Source organism: Neoarthrinium moseri (assembly GCF_022829205.1).
Source record: "Neoarthrinium moseri strain CBS 164.80 chromosome Unknown scaffold9_Wmoseri_CBS_16480, whole genome shotgun sequence".
NCBI classification, from domain to species: domain Eukaryota; kingdom Fungi; phylum Ascomycota; class Sordariomycetes; order Amphisphaeriales; family Apiosporaceae; genus Neoarthrinium; species Neoarthrinium moseri.
Genome location: NW_026055123.1, coordinates 240,180 through 263,735, shown reverse-complemented (window position 1 = coordinate 263,735; position 23,556 = coordinate 240,180). Strand labels below are relative to the sequence as shown.

Sequence of the window (23,556 nt, the reverse complement as noted above, 5' to 3'; positions counted from 1 at the left end):
ATTCTTTCCTGTTGAAGCGCTTCTCGTATTTCTCGTTGCTTTCTCTATTGTGGTTGGCTGGCCCTCTATTTTCTGCCGCCTTCCTTGTTATTGTGGGCTGTGAGTTGTATGGCACGAGAAGTAGGTCAAAGAATCAACGAGCAAGGCGGCTCATGTACTTTGTCCTTCCACTAACATTATCCTTAGCCACCTGTGATGCCTTGCGGTCTTATTGAGATATCGATGTGTTGGTGCCATGATCCACGGCCATCACGAGTGTCGTTACTCTGATCATAATTTGCAGAAACGACATGCTTTCGACCACGAATCTTAACGGATGTCGAGTGGGATAGCTTGGCAGTTTCAGGGTGTGTAGACTCCATCTCACTGACATCGACCTCCTCTGTCTGCGTCCATTGCAATACCGCATCTGCTACCGCCGGTAGCAGACGCCTATTGATTAACTGCATCTTGAACTTGGCGTTGTATTGAGAGTCCCAAACGGAACTAGCCAGGAAGATCAAGTCGTCGCCCTCCGGAAACCTGAACAAAGCACCCAGTACCTGAAACACGTCAACCGAGAAGAAGAACTTGCCCTCATAATTCCACGACTTCTCAGGAAAAGCCCGCACCATCTTCATCTCTGGCGGTGTCCGCAGGTGCAGCTTGGAGCTATACATATACGACTCTGCCAAATGTGGGAAACTGAGCGTCCTAATACCGAACGGAGGCTGTGTAACATGCTCAATATCTCTGAATACGCGACTTGACAGCTTGAGAAGTTGTGGATGATTTCTGCGGCAGTATGTAGCCGAACCGACCATTTCTAACTCAAAACAAAGTAGAGTGGTGTTGACATCATACACTGAGAGACTGCCACGCAGTTTCCCCCCGTACTTGGGGTTTGTGACGCCGGGGATGAATACTGTCTTGATCACGTTTCCAACTGGTAACCTGAAAGTTTCAGCATGAAAGATTAGGCCACTAGAGGTGTTGTACCACTGGGGCGGCCTAAACTCTTTGGCTATTTTCGTGTGGTGACTATTGGCGAATGCGGCGAGAGAGGGGGCAAAGATGTCACAGTACTCATCGTCCCCCGTGGCCTCATCGGTAGGCTCCCAGGCAAGCAAGGTGGTGTCGCTATTTTTGCCGATGATTTCTTGCTGCAGTCTACGAAACGCCTTCTGCCGCTCTCCATACAATAGTGGCATGTTGATGTCGAAGATGCCAAGCAAGCAGTAGGCGGCGTCTTCGATCCGGGTCGTTTTGCGCCGCGAGGCCCATGACATGCGCTGCGCGACGCTGCAGTGGCGCACGAGACTGGCGTCCAGGAGAACCTCCTGGGGTATCGAGGTGATTTCGGCGATGAGCTTGGAGAGCGTGACTTTGTTCGCCAGAACATTCCACTCCTTGTCGTGGAAGAACAAGGACTTGGCCTTGGGAGCTATGAGCTCCTGCAGCGTCCAGCCCCGGCGAAACCACTCCGAAGCCCTCAGCTGGTCCTCGATGCTCGAGGTGGTGGAGCGTAGGTCCAGGTCCCCTAGAAATGCATAGCATTCAGTCGCCTCTCGGTACCAGTGCCACATCGAGTTGATGGCTTCCGAGAGCTCGGCGCTGCTTGACCGGTCGATGCAGCACGAATCGACCCAAGCGTACCTCAGCCCGGATAGCCTGGCCACCTCGCAGGTCTTGCTGATCTTGACCCAGCCGGCTTTGGCCCTGGCTTTGGCCGGCTCTTTCATATCAGCAAACGTGACCTCGCCGGCGCCCCATCGATGAGACAGTATTGCATACTGCGGACGGTTGTCCTCAAAAAACTCCTCTGGATGAAGTTCCTCGCTTCCGGTGTCGATCAGCCACATCTTTTGGATGAGAGATGCTTGCAAGAAACGACGACACAAGATTATGAGACTGTAAGTTTGTCGAATGAGGAATGAAATTGTTATCAAACATATAGAGCTCGGAGCCAAAACCAGAACTAAACATCCATGCCATGAAGATTCGTCATCGCCAACGAGGCTGTAAGATGCGGGGCTGTTCTTTCAGCTGCGCCTCCTATGGAAAGGGTAAGCCAGGCTAAGACAACCTTCGCTGACCAGTCACATTGATCTGTCCGGACCATCACGCGTGCCCATCTACTTGATGACTTACTAAGCTAGGTCAGTGTAATCCTGTGATATTAATAATCCTAGTGATGCGATGAGTTGTATCGCACTTCGATGCGATGCGATGCCAAGGCTTGGTTCATCAACATCTTAACACACATGGTGAATGATTTGGTGGTAGAAATCAAAAGAGCTTAGAAAAGATAGTCTACAGGACCAAACAGACTTGTTTTACTTACGAGCAGTACTTAACTCTACGCGATGATCTCCATCCATGCTCGCCGTGGTTCGCTTCATAGCATCACGTGTGCAATCATTGTCGTTACCCTCAGTTTCGTGGGAAGAGTTGAAATCCGGAAACAAAAGTCACAAGGCCGGAGTAGGCACTTCCTATGCGGAAGCCACCTGCATCTGTAGACGCGGGAAGACAGCGGTTCGTACTTCAGAAGCTTGTCAACTCACGAACCCTCAGACAAAGGGGCGATTTCAAGAATTAGAAAGACAAAAATTACCATTGCTATTGGCCTTGACGTGGTCCAGCTGCCCGACTTGGCCACGCCTGCTTCTGGTACAATCTAAGAAGTATGCGTTCAACTCATCAGGACCTTAAGACGCATAGGGTAAGTCCCAGCCAACCTCCTTGCAGAATAGCCCGTGGTTCTACTGCCTCAAATATCCCAGTAGCCCCAGACCCTACCGCGTATCGCTTTTGATCCCTAACTCTTTATCTCGGCCATGTACAGTTAGTCCAGGGACCTGGAGGGTATCCTTTGTTTTTCTCTTCGTCTTCCCATCTTAAGCAGACCTCCGTCGTTAAACAATAAATTCTTTCGCCTTCAGCAGTCTTGGCATCAAATGTGAAGTTATACCAAGCCTGTATTGACTGATTAAAATTGGACTATCAGGCGAGGGGGAAAGTATGAAAGGGAAAGGACAAGTTACAGGAGCGTGCACGAACATGGGCACAACCCAGCCCATTGACATCATTATAGCATATCCTTTTTCCGGAGGACAAGTTGACTTTTTGCCCCCAAGCGGCTGCTGAATCATACTCATGTCGCAAAAGCCCATCGTAAAGGTTTCATCGCGATCGTAAGGTGGTGGCGGAACCCCATATTCTTCACAATGCGAGCCACAGTCCGCCGCGAGCTCGACGGTTGCATTCGAGTTGGAGAAAGTGTCTCGAAAAGACCCATAAATGTAGACCGTGAACATGTCATCGCTGGTGATGGTCAATAGGCAGCAGTATATATTTGGCGTCATGCTTCGAGGTGATCATCGGCACGTCAAATGAACCTACATATAGACAGGCTGTGGGGAGATGTTAATGGATGTGACCTGGAAGAGGTCCGTTGGTCGTGAGACGTTGCATAGACTGAATGGAGAACCGCCGGGTAGTTCAACGTGCGCTGGCGCCAGCGACAAAGTGTCTGATTGCGCCTCAAAGAGAGGTCTCTGGAGTCCCGAACATAGCAACAGGGTGTTGGCGACGCCAATCAACATTGGGGCGCACATCTTGAAGACTACTGTCAGAGAATTCAAAGAACGCGCTCAGAGGTTTCAGACAACTATGAATCAAATTGGTTGATGGAAGAGATGGGTTTTCTGGAATGGTTCAATCAGGGTTGCCACACTTGGGGTTCAAATTGTGGCAGTGCTGCCATTGACCCTTCGTAGGGCTGAATGTTGGTTTTGCCTCATGATGTGATAATTCTTTTAACGCAAAGCCATTAATCCACGAGTTCTGCTGTGCCATCCTCCGCTATGACTATCGATTTCCAGGAGAACAGACATAGCCTACCTATTATTCGTTGGTCACAAATCGCGTCAGTGATTTGGAAGGATTCAAGCTGGGAACCAGGAAGGCTCAGCCTGGTGGTCAGCTGATTGGTTGGTCGGCCGCGTATTCCATCTTTTGCAGCGCCAAGTTGGTCAAATCATATTGGGAATGAAGTTGTGCACATTTTTGCAAGGTAGTCGGGAGTGCCGGGACAGGTAAATGGACTGTCTCCCATTCATATAACACGAATACCGGTAATATATCTGTTTATTTATCATCTGGTCTCTCAATACATAATATACCAAGATTCTCGAGTACTGTACGTTGTTTCTATGAAATAATCAGATCTGATTTTAACGCCAAAACAGACTTGGGTGTACACAACAAGACAATACTTACTAGTGATGAAAACAAACCTATAATAACCTCTTTTCCTTTTGGGACTAGCTGTTCCGTAGAGAATTCGTCCTCGGGAATATCCTCGAGGGAGCCGCGCGGGATCCGAGTCCTCCGCACCCGGTTTGTATAGAACTTCTCAAGTTAGACATATACCGATCATATCGTTATAATACGCTTACCGTAAAAGCCGCCGGACATTTGTCGGTCAAGTAGTGAACATCAATTCGAGTGATACGCTCACCTTCCCCGGAGCTAATCTGGAAGTTGTGGGCTTGGGTAAGATTATGTTCGGTCCGAGGTACGAGACCCAAGGTTCTCGTCTCGCAGCCATCAATTGGGCGATCATAGTGAAAAACTATAGCCCAAGGAAATCTGTTTTCCCACAGGGCGTGCTGCGGTGATGTGACCGTCCACACCGTGACTTGAGTGAGATGTGGAAGCAGCTCTCCGCTCTTGCCGCCGAACAAGCAAGTTGAGAACGGAGAGAAAACTTGGGAATACGAAAGCCGGCCGATTTCGACACCCGAGAATTTCAATGAATCAGCAGGAACTTGAGGATACCAGGCTTTTGACATTTCACGTCTTCCATCAGGACTGATGGGATTTCCTCTGAATGTGTCGACGCTTATGGATAGCGAGACGAGTTTAAGAGCCTATGAACATATTTAGCACCAATCTGAGGGCAATTGAATATTTGGCCAGACTCACATCAAAACCACCCTTTAAAGTCTGTAGGGGGTGATCTGCATCAATTGATACCAGTCTCGCTTTTGGAAGGCCTTCGTGCTCTCCAACCCAGTTCGAGCATCTGCCACAGGAAGTGAGATATCGCAAAGCGCGGATGCCTCTTGGATCTAACGCAACTTCGATCCCAGACAGTGAGATGCTTTGTGGAATGTCGCCAGGCCAAATAATTTTGGTTTCCTGCTCGGGCTGGCGATAACCAAACTGCAACATACCTCCGCCGTGTTGAGTCAATCTGAAGCCTGTGACATATCTTCTATCACCGATGCAAATGAAAGAAACGCAGCCGGCGGCAGCTAAGGCCCCGGGCGAAAGCAGCCGATTAAACAAGGGTCGAGAGCCTTCTGTAAATGTGAGGTGTGTCTTTGCGTCAGAAACGGTGCCTTGCGCAACGAGCCATTTTCCTTTTTCGGGGTTGGCGTCTGGCTCAAAAAATGATTGGCAAGGCGTTCCATCACAACGTGATGCCCCTAACCTGGACTCAATCAGGCTGGCCAGGAAAGAAGCGAGTGACCAGACGCGACGCCGATTATTTACAGCTGGAAGATGCCGTATAGACCTCGCAGTCTCGAATAACTCTCTTGCGGGAGTATGCTTCGATGAAGCGTATTCGAAGAGGTGGGCAAATTCTTGGCCTGCGCAGAATCGTGATCGCCAAAAGCAGTCCAGCAATGGCCTGTTTGCAAAACTTCTCGATGCTAGGCGAAGACTGGCTACGTCTGCTGATTGAAGGAGAACCAGGATATCCGTGGCAATTTCGAGCGGGAAACGATGAAATGGGTCTACGTCACGGTTTGCAGAACCCTGATCCCGAGAGCAATGTTGTCGTACTGGCTCTATGCCAGGCAATGCACCAGAGGTATGAGCTTGAGCAGTCAACTGTGGGATGTGGAACGGGTCGCAGTGAAACAACCTGTCCGAGGATTGCGGTGTTTGAAGCTGGGTGTCTTCACCTGGCAGCAATTCATGAGATTCAGGTGTTCGACAGAACAGCCCACCATAGTCGTGACCCCAGTCCATGGTACCGAGATTTATTGGCTGCGATCTGCAAAGATGAAACAGAGCTTGGATGCAAGCAGTTGGCTCCGATCTCAGACGTGGGTAATTCACCCCCAGCAGACTCCAGCAGCTTGCATGTAACGCAAAACCCCAGAGAGGCAGCGGCGTCAAGGGCAGAGGCGGGGGGTATGGCTCTCCAAAACGCTTTGGTGATAGGTGTATCTTGATAAAGTCTCCATCGATGGTCGGCTCGGTTAAGTCCAGATGCCTGACAGCCTGCGTTATTGCCTGATCAAGCGGAACAAGGTCTGAGTCTGGCCGCCGTTCGCTAGCCCTAGATATTTGTGCGGAATCCCACTCCTGAAGCACAGTATAGAGCGCCCGAAATCGGCCCATCCAATCCGGGAGGTGCTCTGACTCGTCAATTTCACTACCGCAAAGCAGACATGATACGCTGACAAGAGGCATGTTAACTTGCGGGCGTGCTTCAAGCCTCCTGCGGGTGGGATGTATGGCTTATTGTGGGGAAAGAGGGAGTATCCAAGGTTAGATGGCCTCAATGTTCTCTCAGCAACTCGAGAGAGGACGCGAGGTAGGTAAGCCACAAGTGCTGCACGGCATCGTAACTAGTGAAGGCACTTCAGAAACGTGTTGGAAACTTAGAAGACGGGATCACCTCGGGACAATGTTGATAGGAATCGGGAAATCACCGGCTTCATGCCTCCACACTGGTATCATTTACTACGTTAAACGCTGGTGCCAGACTGTTACCCAAGTCTTGAATGTATTCGCTAGAACCGGTAAAATTGGTCTCCTTATAGATAGAATGTATAGAATCTGCGCATGTTAAGCAAGAATCATTCTTAGTTGCTGCGACGGGTGCATAATTTATCCCCGTTGTCTTGTTTCCTAGAGTGTGGGCTTACATATCTATTCCATTGCATTTTGATTATCGAAGACCTCATTAAGTTGTAATGGAATACCCCTTAATAGGTCTGGATAGCTCGAGTCTTCGGTGCATAATGCTGAAACTGCAAAGTTATGTACCACTATCCCAAGAATAGAATGCCCCAAACTCGAAGACCAGGGAAGGCATGAGGGCGAACGGGCAGATGAGAATGACATGAATTTCCCAGAAAGGTTCCATTGAGCTTGCCACAATTGGGTTCCAGACTGAGGCAGTGCTGCCGTTGGACTGCATAGGCCTGGTGGTCTGTTGCATGGTTGGTTGGTCACTCTTCAATCATTTGCGGGGTCAAGATGTTGGTTGGTTACAAATTCCATCCTTTGCAGCATCAGGTTGGTTAAATATTACCACAGATGGAACTGCGCAATGTAGCCTGGGACCTCATCCAAGGGATTTGAAGGAATCAGCCTTGAGATCATCATGCCGCATTAGCCTCCTTGTTCCCTCTTTCTACTTTTCAGTCATTTCTAGATCCTATCCTACCAATGATGCTTGTCATTCCTGAAATCATTGAATCAATATGAGCTCATTATATAGAACAACCCCAACCTTCGCCTTCAGCTTAAGTGGTCCTTTATAGCCCTTTTGAGCTCTGTGCTCATCTCCAACCTTAGGCAACATGTTTCCAATTATAGCATTCACCATACCTTTTGAGGTCGTACAAGTGGACGCCAAGCAAAAGAGAGCCTTGTATCTTACGTCTTGAAGCACTCAGAAGTCTTCGAAGTCAGCACTTTCAAATTTGTCATGTTACTTCCTACGGAGTATTCTAAGGGTCTCTAGGCGGCAAATAAGTCCAAAACAATAACTAACTACTAGCACAATCAATTGTTTAGCAACCTATAAAGAGTAAAACTATAGCTTGCTGTGGCTCTACGTGGAAAGTTTTGGATGATCTATGCCTAGTAGACAATCACTTTTTTCTGTCTTTTCTACAGACGATACTTACCATCTCCAAAACCACTAATTCACCATGAGCTCAAGTCATAAAACAACTTTAACTTCTCCGACTCAAACCGTCTTTTTCCGCCTCTTTCCTCAGCTCCAACCTTCGGTAACGTGCTGTTCCAATTATAGCATTCACGATATCTTGTAAGGTCGGACAAATAGACGCCAAGCAAAAGGGAGCCTTGCATTTTGAAACTCTCTAACGTAGTATACAACATCATCTACTGTTTAGCATCTTAAATTCTATAGAAGGTCTGAGACGTTTTCACTAACTCATAATAAGGTGTCTAAACTCGCCATTTGTTTTCCGCCAACTATCCTCATCAACCCAACACTCCATGATTTAGACTCTAACGCATCTCAGAAAGTAGCTTTCGATGCTTTCGTTGTGCTCAATGCACATTAGCCGTGTCTCAATCAATCTATCCGCGGAATCAAGGTGACCGTCAGTGAGCAAGAGCAGGAGCGAGCGTTGCTGTGCCGCAAAGCTCTTCGTAGGCTGGGATTACAATAGATATGGTTGTGACCTGGGGCTGCAATCGTCGATAAAACCAATAGAAGGGGACGTTGGGTTCCTTCCCATCGTCCCGATCGAGAAAAGCTGCAAAAGTGTCCTTCGGAAGTGGCATCAGCTGCATATGCTTACACATTCGACTGCTCCCAGCATCTTGGCCACAATTGAAGAACGCAACGTACTCGTTGTCGAAATTGTTCAGAAGAGTCCAAGCCGCTTCCACATCAATATTGTGAAGAGGCTCGTACTGCCGAGCCAGTGGATTGGAGGTCAAGAGCATGAGGCGTGGTCTAGCGAAGCAGAACATGTTTGCCGAGAGGAAGTGGCTGCTACCGACATCGCCAATTTCAAAAATTCTCTGTTGATGTCACTTCCGTCCTGTCTTCACTGAGCATGGCTGTCACTATCTTTACTATCCTGCCGAGCGCCTAATGAAGGCTTTTGCGAGAGAGCACAGGTAAGTATAAACTGAAACTATGCCGTGACTCTTTTAGTAACGTATCTTTCAAGCATTTGGGTTGTTGTCTCCCGATCGAACTACCTTCAGACCTTCTTCATCATGCGTAACGGTTTTCTGATCTTTATCGAACTTCACTAGACCAGAATGAAAAATCTGATCGAATCTTGACAAAACAACTGATTCCTCCATGGTGCAACTGAACTGACTGGTGGTAAGACTAAAAAGGGGTTATTGAAAATGGATTACAGGAAGGCAACGGTGTGGACACATGTACTGCAAATAACAGGCTGTGACGGGTATTGAGTGGTAATGGTTCAACGTTTGGTTTCCAGCTTGACGTCGTTCGCAGCTTTAGTCATAGAGTACACGGGGTGATGATGAGAGCAGATGATGAAATGCATCGAGTACAAGCTGTATGAGACCTCTTCTTTTTCAGACCAGCAGTACTCCCCACATATTGGTTAAGCTGACATCTCTGGGTGCGGGGTCTGCGAATCTGTAGGAAGGAGCCTCGCTTTGTCTAGATTCCCGTTACCAATTAATGCCCAGAAAGAACTTCTGAAACACAAGTTTGTCCTCTCATATTAGGCACCTAGCTTGACCCTCCGGAATTCCTCTGTAACACCCTTGATGGCTTGCTCCGTGGGCAGCCTCTCCATGCTGCTGGCACCAAAGAACCCCTGAACCCCTTTTGTCTTGCCCAGCACATACGCCGCATCCTCAGGTGTCGCAATCGGCCCACCATGGCACAGCACAATCACGTCATCCCGCACCTTCGCTGCCGCATCTCGGATATCCTGTACCCTCTTGACCGACTCCTCCAACGAAATGCCCGTCTGGGCGCCGATACTTCCAGAAGTCGTGAGGCCCATGTGCGCCACGATAACATCGGATCCGGCCTCGGTCATTTTGATGGCGTCGTCAGGGCTGAAGACGTACGAGCAGGTGAAGAAGTCCTGCCGGCGCGCCTCGCGGATCATATCGACCTCAATGCCGTAGCCCATTCCTGTCTCCTCCAGGTTTTGTCTGAACACAGAGCCCGCGTCGATGAGACCGACGGTGGGGAAGTTTTGGACGCCGCTGAAGCCGAGGGCCTTCAGCTGGGATAGGAAGTACGGCATCTCCCTGAACGGGTCCGTGCCGCAGACACCCGCAAGCACGGGAGTAGACTTGACAATGGGTAGAACCTCGGAGGCCTGGTTTGAGGTTAGTAGATTAAGCGTAGATAGGCTTCAATGAGCCGGTGCCTGGGGGGCCATACCATCTCGACCACAATCTTGTTGGCATCTCCATACGGCATCAGTCCGGCCAAGCTGCCCCGGCCAGCCATCCGAAACCGTCCAGAGTTGTAGATTATTATCAGATGGCCGCCACCGCTTTCAACGCACTTGGCGCTCAAGCCGGTGCCGGCTCCCGCGCCAACGATGGCCTCACCCCTCGAAAGGGCGGCGCGCAGGTGTGCGAGGACATCCTCACGTTTCGTGGGTCTAGGCATGCTATTGCAACGAGTGGTACACGAGGTAAAGCCTTGGCTTATAAATCAGATAGTTTACGACCCCTGAATGAATGCAGAAGCAACTGCTCACGCATAGCGCTGCTCTTGGGAGCAACTATGCACCATGACGCAACGGGGCCATTTCCCCACTTGGTCTTACACGGCTGAGCCGTTTACCTAACGACATCAAACGAGGTACGGATTTGAACTCGGGTACGTAGCCTTGATACTCTACAGCCCCTGTTTGGGTGGTGTATCGTATTATACTCGCTAAGACAAATTGCTGCCTCATCATAGCTGCAAATCTAGACGGCCTCGTCCTCCTTACGTAACCCCGACCTGATCTTCTACCAGCCTGCACTAGGCCCATCCAACAACTCTATAAGTCAGGTACGGAGCCGTGTATTTACAAATAAACATATTGAACCTTGCTTTATCCGCCCCCAAAGATGTCGGAATCCAGGACACCAGGCGAGCGGCCTCACATAATACTGCTGGCAACATGCGACACCAAGATGGAAGAAATCACATTCGTGCACAACCGGCTCTCAACACTAAATCCTGACAGCCGTCTAACACTCATCGATATCGGGCGGACTGCCGTGTCCAACCCGTTGATCACAGTCTCCCCAGACCAACTAGTACGGACCACATCTTCAAAACCGCCTCCGGACATGGCCTCACAGACGCGAGCCGCGTATTCCAAGACCATCACCTCGGCGGCGACATCCTACATACACGCTCAGCTTGGTAACCCCAGGACGTCGTCCCAAACTTCCGGCCAGGACGAGAACGACAGCCGCAGCCACCACCCACCGGTCCACGGCATCATCGGCATAGGCGGCAGCACGGGGTCCTCGATCGTCGCCGCCGTGATGCGCGCCGCCGTGCCCATCGGCGTGCCCAAGCTGCTGGTCAGCACCATGGCCAGCGGCGACGTGGGCCACCTGGTCGGCGGCGTCGACCTGACGCTCATGTACAGCGTGGTCGACATTGCCGGGCTCAACTTCCTGTCCGAGCGCGTGCTGGGCAACGCGGCGGCGGCCATGGCCGGCATGGCGCGGGCGTACGCGTCATCGACGACAACGACGACGGGCTCCTCGCCGTCCCAGGCAGACGGTGCACCGCGGCAGCAGCGGAAGCAGCGCATCGCGCTGACCATGTTCGGGGTCACGACGCCCGGGGCGGACCGGATCCGGGCGCTGCTGACGCGGGCGCCGCACGGGGCCGAGGTGGTCGTGTTCCACGCGACGGGGGCGGGCGGGCGGGCGATGGAGGCGCTGGTGGCGGCGGGCGAGTTCGACGCCGTGGTGGACCTGACGACGACCGAGGTGGCGGACGAGGTGGGCGGCGGCGTGCTGAGCGCGGGGCCGGACCGGCTGGCCGCCGCCGGCGCCGCCGGCCTCCCGCTCGTGCTCAGCGTCGGCGCCTGCGACATGGTCAACTTCGGCCCGCGGCCCAGCGTCCCCGCGGCCTTGGCCCGTGAGGCCGAGGCCGGCCGGCGCACGCTGCACGAGCACAACGCCGCCGTGACGCTGCTGCGCACGAGCGCTGACGAGAGCCGGCGGGTGGCGGCTTTTATGGTGGAAAAGCTGCGGGCCTCCCGGCGGCCCGACAGGGTCCGCGTGCTGCTGCCGACTGAGGGCATCAGCATGATTTCGGGAAAGGGCGGGCCGTTTGAGGACCGCGCGGCGGACGAGGCGCTGTTCCGGGGTCTGGAGGAGGGACTTGAGGGGAGTGGGATTCGGGTCGAGCGTCATGCGGTTGAGATCAATGATCCAGTGTTTGCAGAGAAGGTTGTGGAGGCTCTCGTAGGGCTGCAGAGTATCTCTTGAGACTGATAACGAGGTGGGAAAGACGTGGTTGGGACAGTCACGGAAGTGACCATTACCATATATGTACACTGTTAATAACTCTATGATGGTACACACCGTCAGGTCTAGATGCTATTTCTATCCACACGCAGCGCTTTTAAGAAGGATACGGAACGGTCCCTGGTTGCCAGGTCCGTCTACTTCTGGGGAGCCTGCTTCTCTGTCTTGTCTGGGCTGGGGAGAAGAGTATGCCTCATGGGATTCTGGTCATCGGGCTTCCACTTCCCCTGACCGTCCAGGAACCTCTCGCTCTCCTTGGTCCACGTCTTGAACCAGAGGAACTGCTGCTCGCCCTGCGTCATCTGCGAAGCCGGGCTCTCGGTAGCCCACTCCAGGCCCGTGGTCCCGATATGATCCATGATCTCGGGTGCTTGACCGGTCCTCTCCCGTATTTGCTTGAGCAACAGGTTGTGGTGGCCCCACATCCCCTTGTCCTTCTCCGGATGCCGGAACCATGGTTGTCCGTGGCCCTTTGCGATGCGCATGCCCGCGTCGTAGCCCGAGCGCATGGCTGGAATCACGCCAACTTGAGTGTAGCTTGGGCCGGCGACGGTCAGCTTGCCTTTGAACGCAGCCTCCAGCTCATAGTGGGCCTTGCGCAGACGGTCGAAGTGGCCCACAGTATGCTGCGGTATGCAGTCGCGGCAGAGCTTCGCACCAGCGACGACATGTTCGTCCGGCGAAATACCGAGATGGCGCTCGACAACGGCCCGCGCCATGGCAATGCCCATCTCCTCGGTAGGCAGTACAGGCCAATCGCTCCAGTAATGGCCTCCAAGCATGACAGTTAGCTTGGTTCCCTTGGTCTCGTCCTTGCCGGTTTCAATGTCAGAATCGAAGAGAACGCCAAGTGCGCACTCCGGATTCTGCTCGGGGTCGACAGATTGAGGAATGAGGTAGCCAAAGCCCGGGTTCTGGCTCAACAAGTCCGCATCAGGGTACCAGAGGTTTACAACCTGGATCGAGACGGCCTCGGTAGCGGCGAGCGATGGAAGAGAATTGGCGGGCTTTGCCAAGTCGGCCAGCTGGCCCGAGAACAGTGTGCTCAGCGCCTGATCGTATCGAACCCGTTCACCGTTGTCGCTTAAGATCTGCCATCGCAACGTTAGCTGTGTACACGCAGCTGTTGTCTTTGGGCACGCCTACCTCGACGCGGCCGCCCTTGTACTCCAAGGACGAGACCGGGGTGTTGGTTTTGATGGTGACGTTTTTCCGGCCCTTCAGATCCGCAGATAGCGCATCAACGAGAGTAATCAGGCCGTCCTCGAAAGCCATCAGATTGTGGCTCCTCGCAGCCTCGGCCATCTCGATGATCTGACGGCTGTTTGGTCCGTCCAACATGTCGTACTGCAGGTAGAAGTCCTTGAGCGCAAACCAGAGGAAGCCCTCATGCAGAGGATACTTGCTCTGGTACCAGAACCTGTCAAAGATGGTGTGCTTAGCGCTGAGCTTGGCCACATCACCGCCATATATGCCATGAAGCATACCCGAGACAAGGTTCTTGATGGGAGGCGCGTCAGGGTCAGCAAATATCCGGCCCAGGAACTCGCTGACGGACTCGTCCGTATTGAAGGCCGAGTTCAGGCTGCCAGCGCCGAGCCTCCGGCTCTCGATTTCCTCTGGGGTGGAGTTGAAATAAGATTGCCACCTCCAGAATGCACTCATGCAGCCGGTCCATATCGGCTCACTGAAGAGCGACCGTAGCGTTTTCGTGATGTTTTCAAACGTTAGCTTTGGCTCGGGAAGCTGGACAAGGTGGTCGGGGTAGTAGATGTAGCGTGTGCCGGCGGCCGCTTTGGGGTGTTTGACTTTGCTCTGGAGCTTGAGGTTTGCAACCTGTGGGTTTCAGGGGTCAGCTCGACGGTCCCAAAGCAAGAGAAGAGGACTGGGCCTTGGGCCGTTGGGCCGGACGTACCACATCGTAGAACACGAGGTCGTCGTACTTGTTGGAGGTGGCGCCGGACCTCAGCATACGCGGCCCGCGCTGCATCAGAACCTCGCCGCCCGCGCCATCGTCTATCGGCGTCCGCCTGCCGTCGACCCAGCCGCCAAGGCGGTCACTGGCTTCGTAGAGGGTGATGTGCGCGTTGGTGGCATGTCTGGCCAGGTAGTGAGCCGCCGTGAGGCCAGTGACGCCGCCGCCCAGGATGGCTATCTGGCGCGGCTTCTGCTCGAAGTGCGGCCCCGCGCGCTTGGTGGAGTCGACCGCCGCATACCCTCGCCTCCCGCGCTGCAAGGCGGACAGAAGTCGTACCTGTGCTGGGCCAATTGCGCGTGTGCGACCCAGGGTCAGGCAACTGAGTTGTCGTCGACTGGCGGCGGCGTCGGCGGGGAGCTTCGGAGCTCTGGCGGGCCTGCGGCTGGCCAAGCTATGCCGTGCATTGCCATACGCAGACCTCAACAGCGTTATGAAGAGGTCGTCGGGGAGTCTGGAGGCCATTGTACGCGGGCAATGGCAGGCTATCGTGCTGCTCTCATGTCGAGGCTGCGCTTTGCGAGACCCTGCGTTGGGACTGCAGAGGGAGGAGAGCGTTGCCGTACTGCAGGCCACACGCCTCGCCTCGGCTGATTTTCCTAGCGCCACCGCATGATGCAAGGGACCACGGCTCCCATCAGGCCACCTCCAGAATCATGACGTGCTGTGCGGTGCGGCATCATACGAAAAAAATCCCAATGGAGGTCAATATGAGTGGCTGAATGTTGGAAAGATTTAAAAAAAAATTTGAAGTGTGAATTCATGTGTCATCACTATTCTATATAAAAGATATCTTCAGCCTGTCACCTCAGGATGCAAGTTCAATGAGACCAAGTCTTAGCAGTGGGAGGAATCACAGAATGCACATGGGTATATTTGTCATCGCTCAAGAATCAGAAGTCCCTGACTTTTCCTATAGCCACAGAACGCCTGTATCATCTAGTGTCAAAAGCCCCGAACGCCGGGTGATTGCCTTTGGAAGGCATCATGCCATTTCCGAAATGTCCATAATCATACTGTACAAATTCCAATCGCTGCTGTCCCTCTCGTCCTCCCCCCTGGGCCAGACCACCCTGAACATCACCCTCAAGCTTCGTGGTTGAGCATCCGCTTGTCGGTGCGTAGCAGGGGATGGTAATGCTTCTTGCTGCCAATTTCCGACATCACTGCTTCACATCGCTCCTCCCAAGTCCCTGAACCCGGATTCGTGAATCGCCGAACTTTCCCGGCCCGTACCTGTACGGGCCATCAGGGCTGGATGGCCAAAGGCCCCCTAAGCCACCTCCTCGTCCATGGCGGCTTCCGAGCCGGGCATGACGACCTCTTCGGCTTCGCTGTTGACAAACTGCCTCTGGCTGACGTGGTCACCACCCTCGGCCGTCCAGACCTTGTCCTGGAATGTCCCGCGTTGGCCCTCGTCGTGTTTGTATTGGCAGTAGCGGTTGGTGCAAGGGTTAAATCTGCACTTGGTCTGAACGTGCGTGAACTTGCAGCCCTCAACCTTGCAGTCGGCGCCGTTGCGGCAGGCTGGCATGTCGGGGTGCTTGAAGGGACACCTCGGGTTGGCGCAGTTGGGCCAGAACTTGCACTCCTGTTCGCCTTGGTGGGCACGCTTGGTGGCCGGGGACGGGTGCTTGGCGACGCACTTGAAGTTCTTGCAGGCGACACCGTACGTGCAGACGTCGTTGACGTCTACAGTAATACCCGGAGGAGCCGCTGGTGACTGGTGGGCGAACTTGCAGTCCCGGTTGGTACATGACAGGTTGTACTTGCAAACTGTCGTTTCGGGGTTCTGGTTTTGTCTTTCGCCCCCCATGTCAACGTCGTCACCTTCGGCTGCGCCGTTGGAGCCGTCTTCTTGGCGAGCGTGGTGGCCGTTTCCGTGATGGCCACCCCTCTTGAAGCCACCGCGCCCGCGATCTGTTCGCTCAAACAATGACCTGCCGCCGCGACCGCCGCGTCCTCCACCCTGGCCCTGGTTCTGGGTTTGTTGAAGTAGGGTGGCCATCATCTGGTTTTGCTGCTGAAGAAGCGCATACAGATCTCCTTGGCCATTGGCATTGGCCATCATGAAGTTGGGGTCCATGGCGGGCATACCGGGCATACCGGGCACCCCCGGCATGCCCTGCATCTGGGCGGCCATGCCGTGGACGATGTTGTTGGCACGGTTGTTCATGGCGCGGTTGCCCATCCGGCCAGCACCGCGGGGGCCGGTCGGGGGTTGCCTGCTGTGCGCGTTGATTCTCTCGTTGCCGTTCGCACCCCGAACGCGGTGGAGGACCGAGTCGTGGGTTCGGTCCATGGCACGGTTCATCTGGCCGATCATGCGCTTGCCTCGGTTGCCGCGCACGTCGCCGTTGCGCATGGACTTTGGACCTGTAGGGCTAGTAGGGTGTTAGTATCACTGATGACGATGATGCTTTGCAGGACATGATGTGACCTACGCATTGAGCTCAGACAACGGGGCATTGAAGCCGGTGTCTTGCACGCCCTCCATGTCGGCATCTTGGCCGGTGACACCTGCCATATCACCGCCAGCTTGGCCATTTCTGTTATAGGCCTCGATCTCATCAAAGAGCCATCGGGCAAAGTCCTTGGCACCGGCATCGTCTGGGCCGAGGTTGAGCAGGTCGCCGGCTAGTTCACTGGCGATCTCGTCCTGTGTCTTGCCATTGACGAGCATAAGAAGGATGTACTCGGACAGAGGCGAGTCATCGCCGTCGGCAGCCCAGCCAACCTCGACGAGCTTGGGCCGCATAGCCGAGTTGAGGGCATCCGCCAGCGGCGTGTTCATCGCGATTTCGACTGCCATGGTGGGCGCGTTGAGGGGCGCCGTGTGTCTCGGAGGACAAATGCGCTCGAGAGGGAGAGTGGGTAGAAGGGGGAGGTGGGAAGTACAACGGTCTGGTAGTGTGCCGTCTCCTACGCTGGGTTGGAGATGGATGTCGCGTGCAAAACCCCGACAGGCAGTAGACACCTGGAGCAGGCTCGGCGGGACGTCGCGATCTAAGCTCCCGAGTTGGCAAGGAAACGGTCGCAGGAAGTCAGGAGGAGCAAGACGGCTGCTTTGGATACGACTAGAAGATGGAACTCGTCGGGTCTTGGCGAGAGGTAATGGTGGCGGGTCGAGGCGGACGGACTCTTTTGTGGTTGATAAAGAAGCAGCCCGTGTTGTGAGGTTGCTTCACCTGACTTTGCTGTGGATGCGTCGGTGATGACAGAAAGGCTTGGGGCGGTGGATCAGATCCTGGCCGGGGCATTGGATTGGATGGGATTGGTGTAGATTGGGGGCGATGGCAACGGCGCCGGGGAGAAATGGTTGATCCGATCAACATTGCTGATCAAGCCACAGACGGTGGCTTCTGCCGGATTCCGGAATGAGCCACACAGCAGTTGTCGCTGGAAGCCTAGAAGCCTAGAAGCCTAGCCCGACCTGGAACTAGTCCGCCGCGACGGGACTCGTCTAATAGAAGCTCTCCCTGATCCATCGCCTGTCAGGCTGTCAGGTCAAGCAAGCGGGACAGCGGCTAGGGCTTGGGCTTGGGCTTGGTCGGAGGCGTGAGGTGGACCTGGACCCCTAACTTAGAGCATCCACAGCTTGCGGCAGTTCAATAGGCTTGTCAGTCCAGCAACATCTGAATTGAGAACAGTGTGCCTCCGTATACTTACCTCGAGTTACACATAGCCAGAGTGATACATACTTACAGCATTGGCATCGCCAGGCACCAAAGCTAACTTAAGACGAGTTGCCTCCATGGTTCATGGTATCCTACAGCTACCCCAACTCTGAATGAGTGCCAGGCGCCTCATTGCTTCTTCGCACCCCTATGTAAGTTAGGGTACAACATCCGATTGTGACGTATCCTGCGAAAGCTCCAGCCTCTGCTGGTCGGCATAGTGGACGCATACAAAGCCAAGCCATCCTTTACAGGTCACACCCTCCAGCAATGGAACTGACCGACCTGCAGCATCCCCTCTGCATGACGCGGGCAATGTGGATGTGGCCGGTAAAAGTTGCATACCTGTGCACCATGGTGTCACCCGCACAAGACCTTTGCTACCATCTCAGCACGGATTTCTTGACCATGTAACAGACCGCGTGCCTAGTTTGGCTACACCTGCCACAGGTCGTATTGCAGCACAAGCTTCGATCTAGGTAGGTGTGGCACATTCAGGACGCCGTGCAACCAGCCGTGCATCCCCTTCCGCTTATGGCGAGTTCGTGAATGTATCTTGCTTTCGGCTAGCTCGTTGACGGAACCTTGCGGGACTCTCATTTCAGTCGATCTAGCTGAAGATCACTACCCTTTTGTCCTCGACCGTTTCCCACTTTAAAATGGCATGCCATAGTACAATGAGGCACGTCCAACCAACAAACAGCCTACCTTGGCTGAGGGGCCCCCCGGGGCCAGGAGGAATCGCCATCATTTAATTCATCAGGAGCATGAAATTACCAACTGCCTGATTGCCAAGATCGCCCCAAGCCAACAGCCATCCAGGCCATCCCCAAAAGCATTGCTCATCTTGCCTCCTGCAAATTAAGCCACCTGCGAATGCGCCTTACCACCACGGCATTATCGCCGGGATCCTCTCCAACCCCCAATCTCCTGCATTGACGAGAGTACAGTACGGGCCGCCAACTACCGTCGTTAATCATCTTGTCTCTTGCCTCCGTGCCCCCCGGGAGAGATTGCAGAACAACCTTATTTTCTCCAAGGCTTAGTCTGACCCCACGTTGGACTTGGGGAGTCGCGCCGTCACCACATCTGTCGTCCGTCCTGCCTGCTTCCTGCTACCTAGCATTTCCAGAAGTTGTCGGCGGTCACACTGGTCACAGAAGCTAAGGTTATAATCCCCCAAGGCGACCCACGTAACGTTGCGCTGCGCCTGCGAGATCGAGGTGACCACGCCCTCACGCTGCACTGCTGCACCGCTGCACCATTGCCACGCAGAGGACGAACCCGTGCCAACCTCGACTTGTTCCCCCCCAGCCATCGACGCCTTGTCGCTACCCAAGGTCTGAGACAAGGATAAAGTGCGGCTCAGCCTCTCCCAATCTTGCATTCGATCACCATCCGGCAACGCTAGGGATCCCGTCAACCCGTATAGCAAGTGGGTCAACAGTGGCTCTTACAAACGGCCCAACACCCTGCACATACATATATACTTCACGGGTTCCCGAGACGTCACATCCCACCCTCTCCGACCCTTTCCATTCCCGTCTCAATTGAGTTTCTTCATGGTGTCCAAGTGAGATAAGATGCACATGATGAAGCTCGTGAGCCGCGTCTCGACCCTCCTGCTGAGCGTCACGCCAGCGTTGGCGATCTGGCCAGCCCCCACCAGCATTACCACCGGCAACCAGACCCTCTGGATCGAACACAACGTCCAGGTCACTTATAATGGCGGAATTGTACGGTGGTCCTCTCTGTCTCACCCTTCTTGCCCTTCTGCTGCGATCCGTACTAATGAAGAATTGTTGGCCCTACAGCTTCCGTGGTACGGTGGATTTGTGCCTCCGGGATCAGACTTCCGCAGCCAAGACATTGTGCATGGAGGAGTATGTCGGGCTCTTGACGCCATATTGAACCAGAATTTTGTGCCTTGGAAGTTGTATGCTCGTAATGCCGTCAAACAGACAGAGCCGGCGGCCAACAAGGGCAAGACGCTCATCACGAAGCTGGAGATTTCGCAGACCGGGAAGGACAACTCCAGCACCTGGAAGCCTGTGGGTGGCAGCGTGGACGAGTCGTACAGCTTGTCTGTGGATCTCAAGGGTACCGCCAAGATCGAGGCCGTCTCAGCAGTAGGCGTTCTTAGGGCATTGGAGTCCTTTGTTCAGCTCTTCTACCAGCACACCAACCGTCAGATCTACACAACACTGGCGCCAGTCGAAATCAAAGACGCACCACAGTTCCCACACCGCGGTATACTGCTTGATGTCGCAAGAAACTACTACCCCGTTGAGAACATCCTGAGTATTCTCGATGGTATGGCATGGAACAAGCTCAACCGGCTGCACATCCACGTCACAGACTCCCAAGCATGGCCGTTGGAGATTCCGGCAATGCCGGAGGTCTCAGAAAAGGGAGCTTACGCGCCTCATGCTGTCTACACTCCCCACGATGTCGCGCTCATCCAGACATACGCGGTTCACCGTGGTATTGAGGTTATTTTCGAGATCGATATGCCTGGTCACATTGGTATTGTTGCCGAGTCTCACCCTGACATCATCACCGGATGGGGTGCTGAGCCCTGGACTACGTACTGTGCCGAGCCTCCGTGTGGGCAGTTCCGGCTCAATGAAACCAAGGTCGATACTTTCCTCGACACCCTCATGGACGATCTGCTGCCGAGGGTTTCACCCTATAGCGCTTATTTCCACACTGGAGGTGACGAGTTCAACTTCCAAGAGTATCTGCTCGATCCTTCGGTTGGCACCAACGACACCACCATCCTCATACCGCTTCTCCAGAAATTCACCGACAAGAACCATGCTCGTGTGAGAAAGGCCGGTCTTGTCCCGCTGGTGTGGGAAGAAATTCCCAAGGACTACAACATCACCATCGAGAAGGATGTGGTCGTCCAGAGTTGGCTCGGGGGTAGTGCGGTCCAGGAACTTACCAGCGCTGGCCACCAAGTGATTGACAGCAACTACAACTTCTGGGTAAGAGCTTGTCCCCTCCTTTGGGATTTTCTCTCTCTTTCTCTATCCCGCTAACTGCGAAATAGTACCTTGACTGCGGCCGTGGTCAATTCTTGAACTTTGAAAACGGCCAGCCATTCGACACGTATTACCCGTTCAACGACTGGTGCGGCCCGACCAAGAGCTGGCAGCTCATCTACCAGCACGACCCCCGCGCCAACCTGACCGAGGAGCAGGCCAAGCTGGTGCTGGGCGGCGAGGTGGCCGTGTGGAGCGAGACCATCGACGAGACCAACGTCGACAGCCTCATCTGGCCGCGGGCCAGCGCCGCCGGCGAGGTCCTCTGGTCCGGCCGGCTGGACGCGAGCGGCAACAACCGGAGCGCGGTCGAGGCCGCGCCCCGCCTGGCCGACATCCGGGAGCGCATGGTTGCGCGGGGCATCGGCGCCGCGCCGGTGCACATGACGTTCTGCACCCAGGGCCGGAACGGAAGCACCTGCTCCTGGCCGGTTGGCGTGTGAGACGATGTTACGAAGGGAGGATCTGTCATTGCGATGGTAATCTAATCGTTAATGCGGATAACTATACATCCTGCCGGTTAGCAGGAGAGGCCAAAGGATTTCTTGTACATATTTTCGCTCGGGCATTCGTGGATTGCTCTCGCGCGGCATCTAGGTCGGCTGATTTCGGTCCGCAAAATGAGACCGAATAATACACTGAGCAGCTTCTCTGACTGACTTCTGATTTGACTTAATCCACTGCCTCGTGTTTCCATCTACTGGCTGTGGCAATTTACTTTCAGGAATAAACACCAGAGCGTCAGAAGTGTTTGACCAATGGATGAAGTCGTGAAGTCGTATATAAGCTGTTGTTTCTTGTTTCCAGTCAAAGTGTTACTGACAAAGCCGTGATATACCACTAATCTTTCATCTGAAGTGACTTGTAGGCATATTGAACCCATCGATAGCCGCGATGCTTTTACATGTGTTCGGGCTCTTGTCTTGAACGGGCCAATGATCGCAGGGGGAACTAACCCATGACATGGTTACTGCAACGGGTTTGGCTCAGGGCCAACGGTCGAACGATCTCCGCTTGAGTATCTTCCCTCGTCCCTTGTCTACCCCACACTCTTTCGGGTGGTCCTGCCACGCAGGCCCTGGCTTTATTAGCGGCTTGTTTTTGGGGGGAGTGCGGAATCCTGGAGCTCCCACGAGAAAATAAGCGTGAGAGCTCGGCCCTGCGCAGGTTCATGTGAGGGGTTGCCGTCAGTCATAATTCATCATGTGAAACCTTTTGTAATTTTTCTTCAACAGGCAAGGCAATTCTGGACCACTCGTGGTTCGTGACGATCCCTCGGTACCGACATGCTTGAGGGTCTGAACGGCACAGCAATCCTGATCCACAGATAGATAAACAACTATCAAAGGCCCTGCCAGAGAAGCGTACCTTTTGCGCTCGTTCTATTTCGACCTGCTAGCCAGAAGAGGCATGCGGATCGGTCCCTATATGTGCCCCGATGAAAGAACATAATGTTGCGGTCGACTCGGCCCAGCACGCCAGATCCTACACATAAGTGCCCGGGAACCGCAAACTCTCCGGGCTATTGTCGTCCTAGAGCTAGTACTGTAGCTATGGCTCTTTGCTACCATTGCCCAATTGCCAGAAGATGCGACTGATGTCCCTCGGAGAGCACGGCTAGTCGCGCATAATGCTTTTCCAGGCGTGCTGAACAGCAATCACTTAAGACGGTATGCATTGACTGTGATTTGTTGAGCTCGTAGCCTGTAAACTCGCATACCAGTCCCTTTTCAGACAGTGATGGATCATCAAGCATAAGAAAGCCCTTGGCCGGACTGATCGTCCAGTGTGCCAATTCGAAGCTAGAACCGCTAGCACTTGCTTCCAAAAGCGAGACACGTATACCCCACCTCAAGCGCCTCGGTACTGCTCTTCTGGGCCAAACCTTCACTCACATTCTGTGCCCATGGTCTACTTGACAATAGGATGCTTACACCACGGACTGACCTCCATCGGCGACCACCCCTCCCAGCAGGTTCCCTGGCGGTGCGCTCGGTTTGAGGGGTCGGGCGGACTCACGGGTTGAGGTCATCCCCGGAATCCCTGGAACCCTGTGGGTTCGGGACCCACGATTTTGGCTGGGAAAATGGCACTCGCTAAGCGGTGCACGACAGGTCGGCTAGGTACCGTACCGTACAGTGTTCCTCTTTCGTCCTGCATTGACATGGGACAGGCCTCTTGACAGGCCGCGCCTCCAATCTTGCCAGTGATATAATATAATACCTGCCTGGTCCGTCCCCCAGGCACCACATCCGAGCCCTCGACCCCCTTGCTCTGCATTACGAGATCCGAAAACCGAGCTACACTGTAGCTTCGCGTTTCGGGAGCCGCGGACCTGTTCTATAGACGGACGGACGCATAGTTGCGGATCTTGATCTACTTAACCTTCTTTTGTGTTGTTCTCAAACCTACAAAGCCTATATTGTCCGTGTGCAATACCGGCTGCTCTCAACTGGTGCTATAGAGTGCCTTCTACTTGCAAGGAAGCTCCTCAGCCGTGCTGATCGAGGAAGTCGCCGAACCACGAGGCCCATGAGCCCTTACGATTGGTACACCTTGAAATCAAATTCTAAAATCAAAGAATCTGGATCCC

The 23,556-nt window shown here is 53.8% G+C and overlaps 8 protein-coding genes across 8 annotated transcripts; 2 read left to right on the top strand and 6 right to left on the bottom strand.

The window, feature by feature from the left end:
- Positions 1-182: 182 nt before the first annotated feature.
- Positions 183-1,841, bottom strand: JN550_003674 (uncharacterized protein; the record flags this gene model as incomplete). Its single annotated transcript, XM_049315104.1, has 1 exon — positions 183-1,841. The coding sequence occupies one exon, from the start codon at positions 1,839-1,841 to the stop codon at positions 183-185; it is 1,659 nt and encodes a 552-aa protein (XP_049174244.1).
- A 2,290-nt stretch (positions 1,842-4,131) lies between these two features.
- On the bottom strand, positions 4,132-6,474 carry JN550_003673 (uncharacterized protein; the record flags this gene model as incomplete). The annotated part of the gene is made up of 4 exons (XM_049315103.1): positions 4,132-4,194; positions 4,264-4,395; positions 4,443-4,916; positions 4,972-6,474. The coding sequence occupies 4 exons, from the start codon at positions 6,472-6,474 to the stop codon at positions 4,132-4,134; spliced, it is 2,172 nt and encodes a 723-aa protein (XP_049174243.1).
- A 1,893-nt stretch (positions 6,475-8,367) lies between these two features.
- On the bottom strand, positions 8,368-8,742 carry JN550_003672 (uncharacterized protein; the record flags this gene model as incomplete). Its single annotated transcript, XM_049315102.1, has 1 exon — positions 8,368-8,742. One exon carries the CDS (start codon positions 8,740-8,742, stop codon positions 8,368-8,370), a length of 375 nt encoding a protein of 124 aa, XP_049174242.1.
- A 737-nt stretch (positions 8,743-9,479) lies between these two features.
- Positions 9,480-10,390, bottom strand: JN550_003671 (uncharacterized protein; the record flags this gene model as incomplete). The annotated part of the gene is made up of 2 exons (XM_049315100.1): positions 9,480-10,091; positions 10,157-10,390. The coding sequence occupies 2 exons, from the start codon at positions 10,388-10,390 to the stop codon at positions 9,480-9,482; spliced, it is 846 nt and encodes a 281-aa protein (XP_049174241.1).
- A 449-nt stretch (positions 10,391-10,839) lies between these two features.
- Positions 10,840-12,225, top strand: JN550_003670 (uncharacterized protein; the record flags this gene model as incomplete). The annotated part of the gene is made up of 1 exon (XM_049315099.1): positions 10,840-12,225. One exon carries the CDS (start codon positions 10,840-10,842, stop codon positions 12,223-12,225), a length of 1,386 nt encoding a protein of 461 aa, XP_049174240.1.
- Positions 12,226-12,401: 176 nt separating this feature from the next.
- Positions 12,402-14,704, bottom strand: JN550_003669 (uncharacterized protein; the record flags this gene model as incomplete). The annotated part of the gene is made up of 3 exons (XM_049315098.1): positions 12,402-13,355; positions 13,411-14,100; positions 14,180-14,704. The coding sequence occupies 3 exons, from the start codon at positions 14,702-14,704 to the stop codon at positions 12,402-12,404; spliced, it is 2,169 nt and encodes a 722-aa protein (XP_049174239.1).
- An 808-nt stretch (positions 14,705-15,512) lies between these two features.
- On the bottom strand, positions 15,513-17,051 carry JN550_003668 (uncharacterized protein; the record flags this gene model as incomplete). The annotated part of the gene is made up of 2 exons (XM_049315097.1): positions 15,513-16,623; positions 16,684-17,051. 2 exons carry the CDS (start codon positions 17,049-17,051, stop codon positions 15,513-15,515), a joined length of 1,479 nt encoding a protein of 492 aa, XP_049174238.1.
- A 2,448-nt stretch (positions 17,052-19,499) lies between these two features.
- Positions 19,500-21,406, top strand: JN550_003667 (uncharacterized protein; the record flags this gene model as incomplete). The annotated part of the gene is made up of 2 exons (XM_049315096.1): positions 19,500-20,906; positions 20,972-21,406. 2 exons carry the CDS (start codon positions 19,500-19,502, stop codon positions 21,404-21,406), a joined length of 1,842 nt encoding a protein of 613 aa, XP_049174237.1.
- Positions 21,407-23,556: the final 2,150 nt, after the last annotated feature.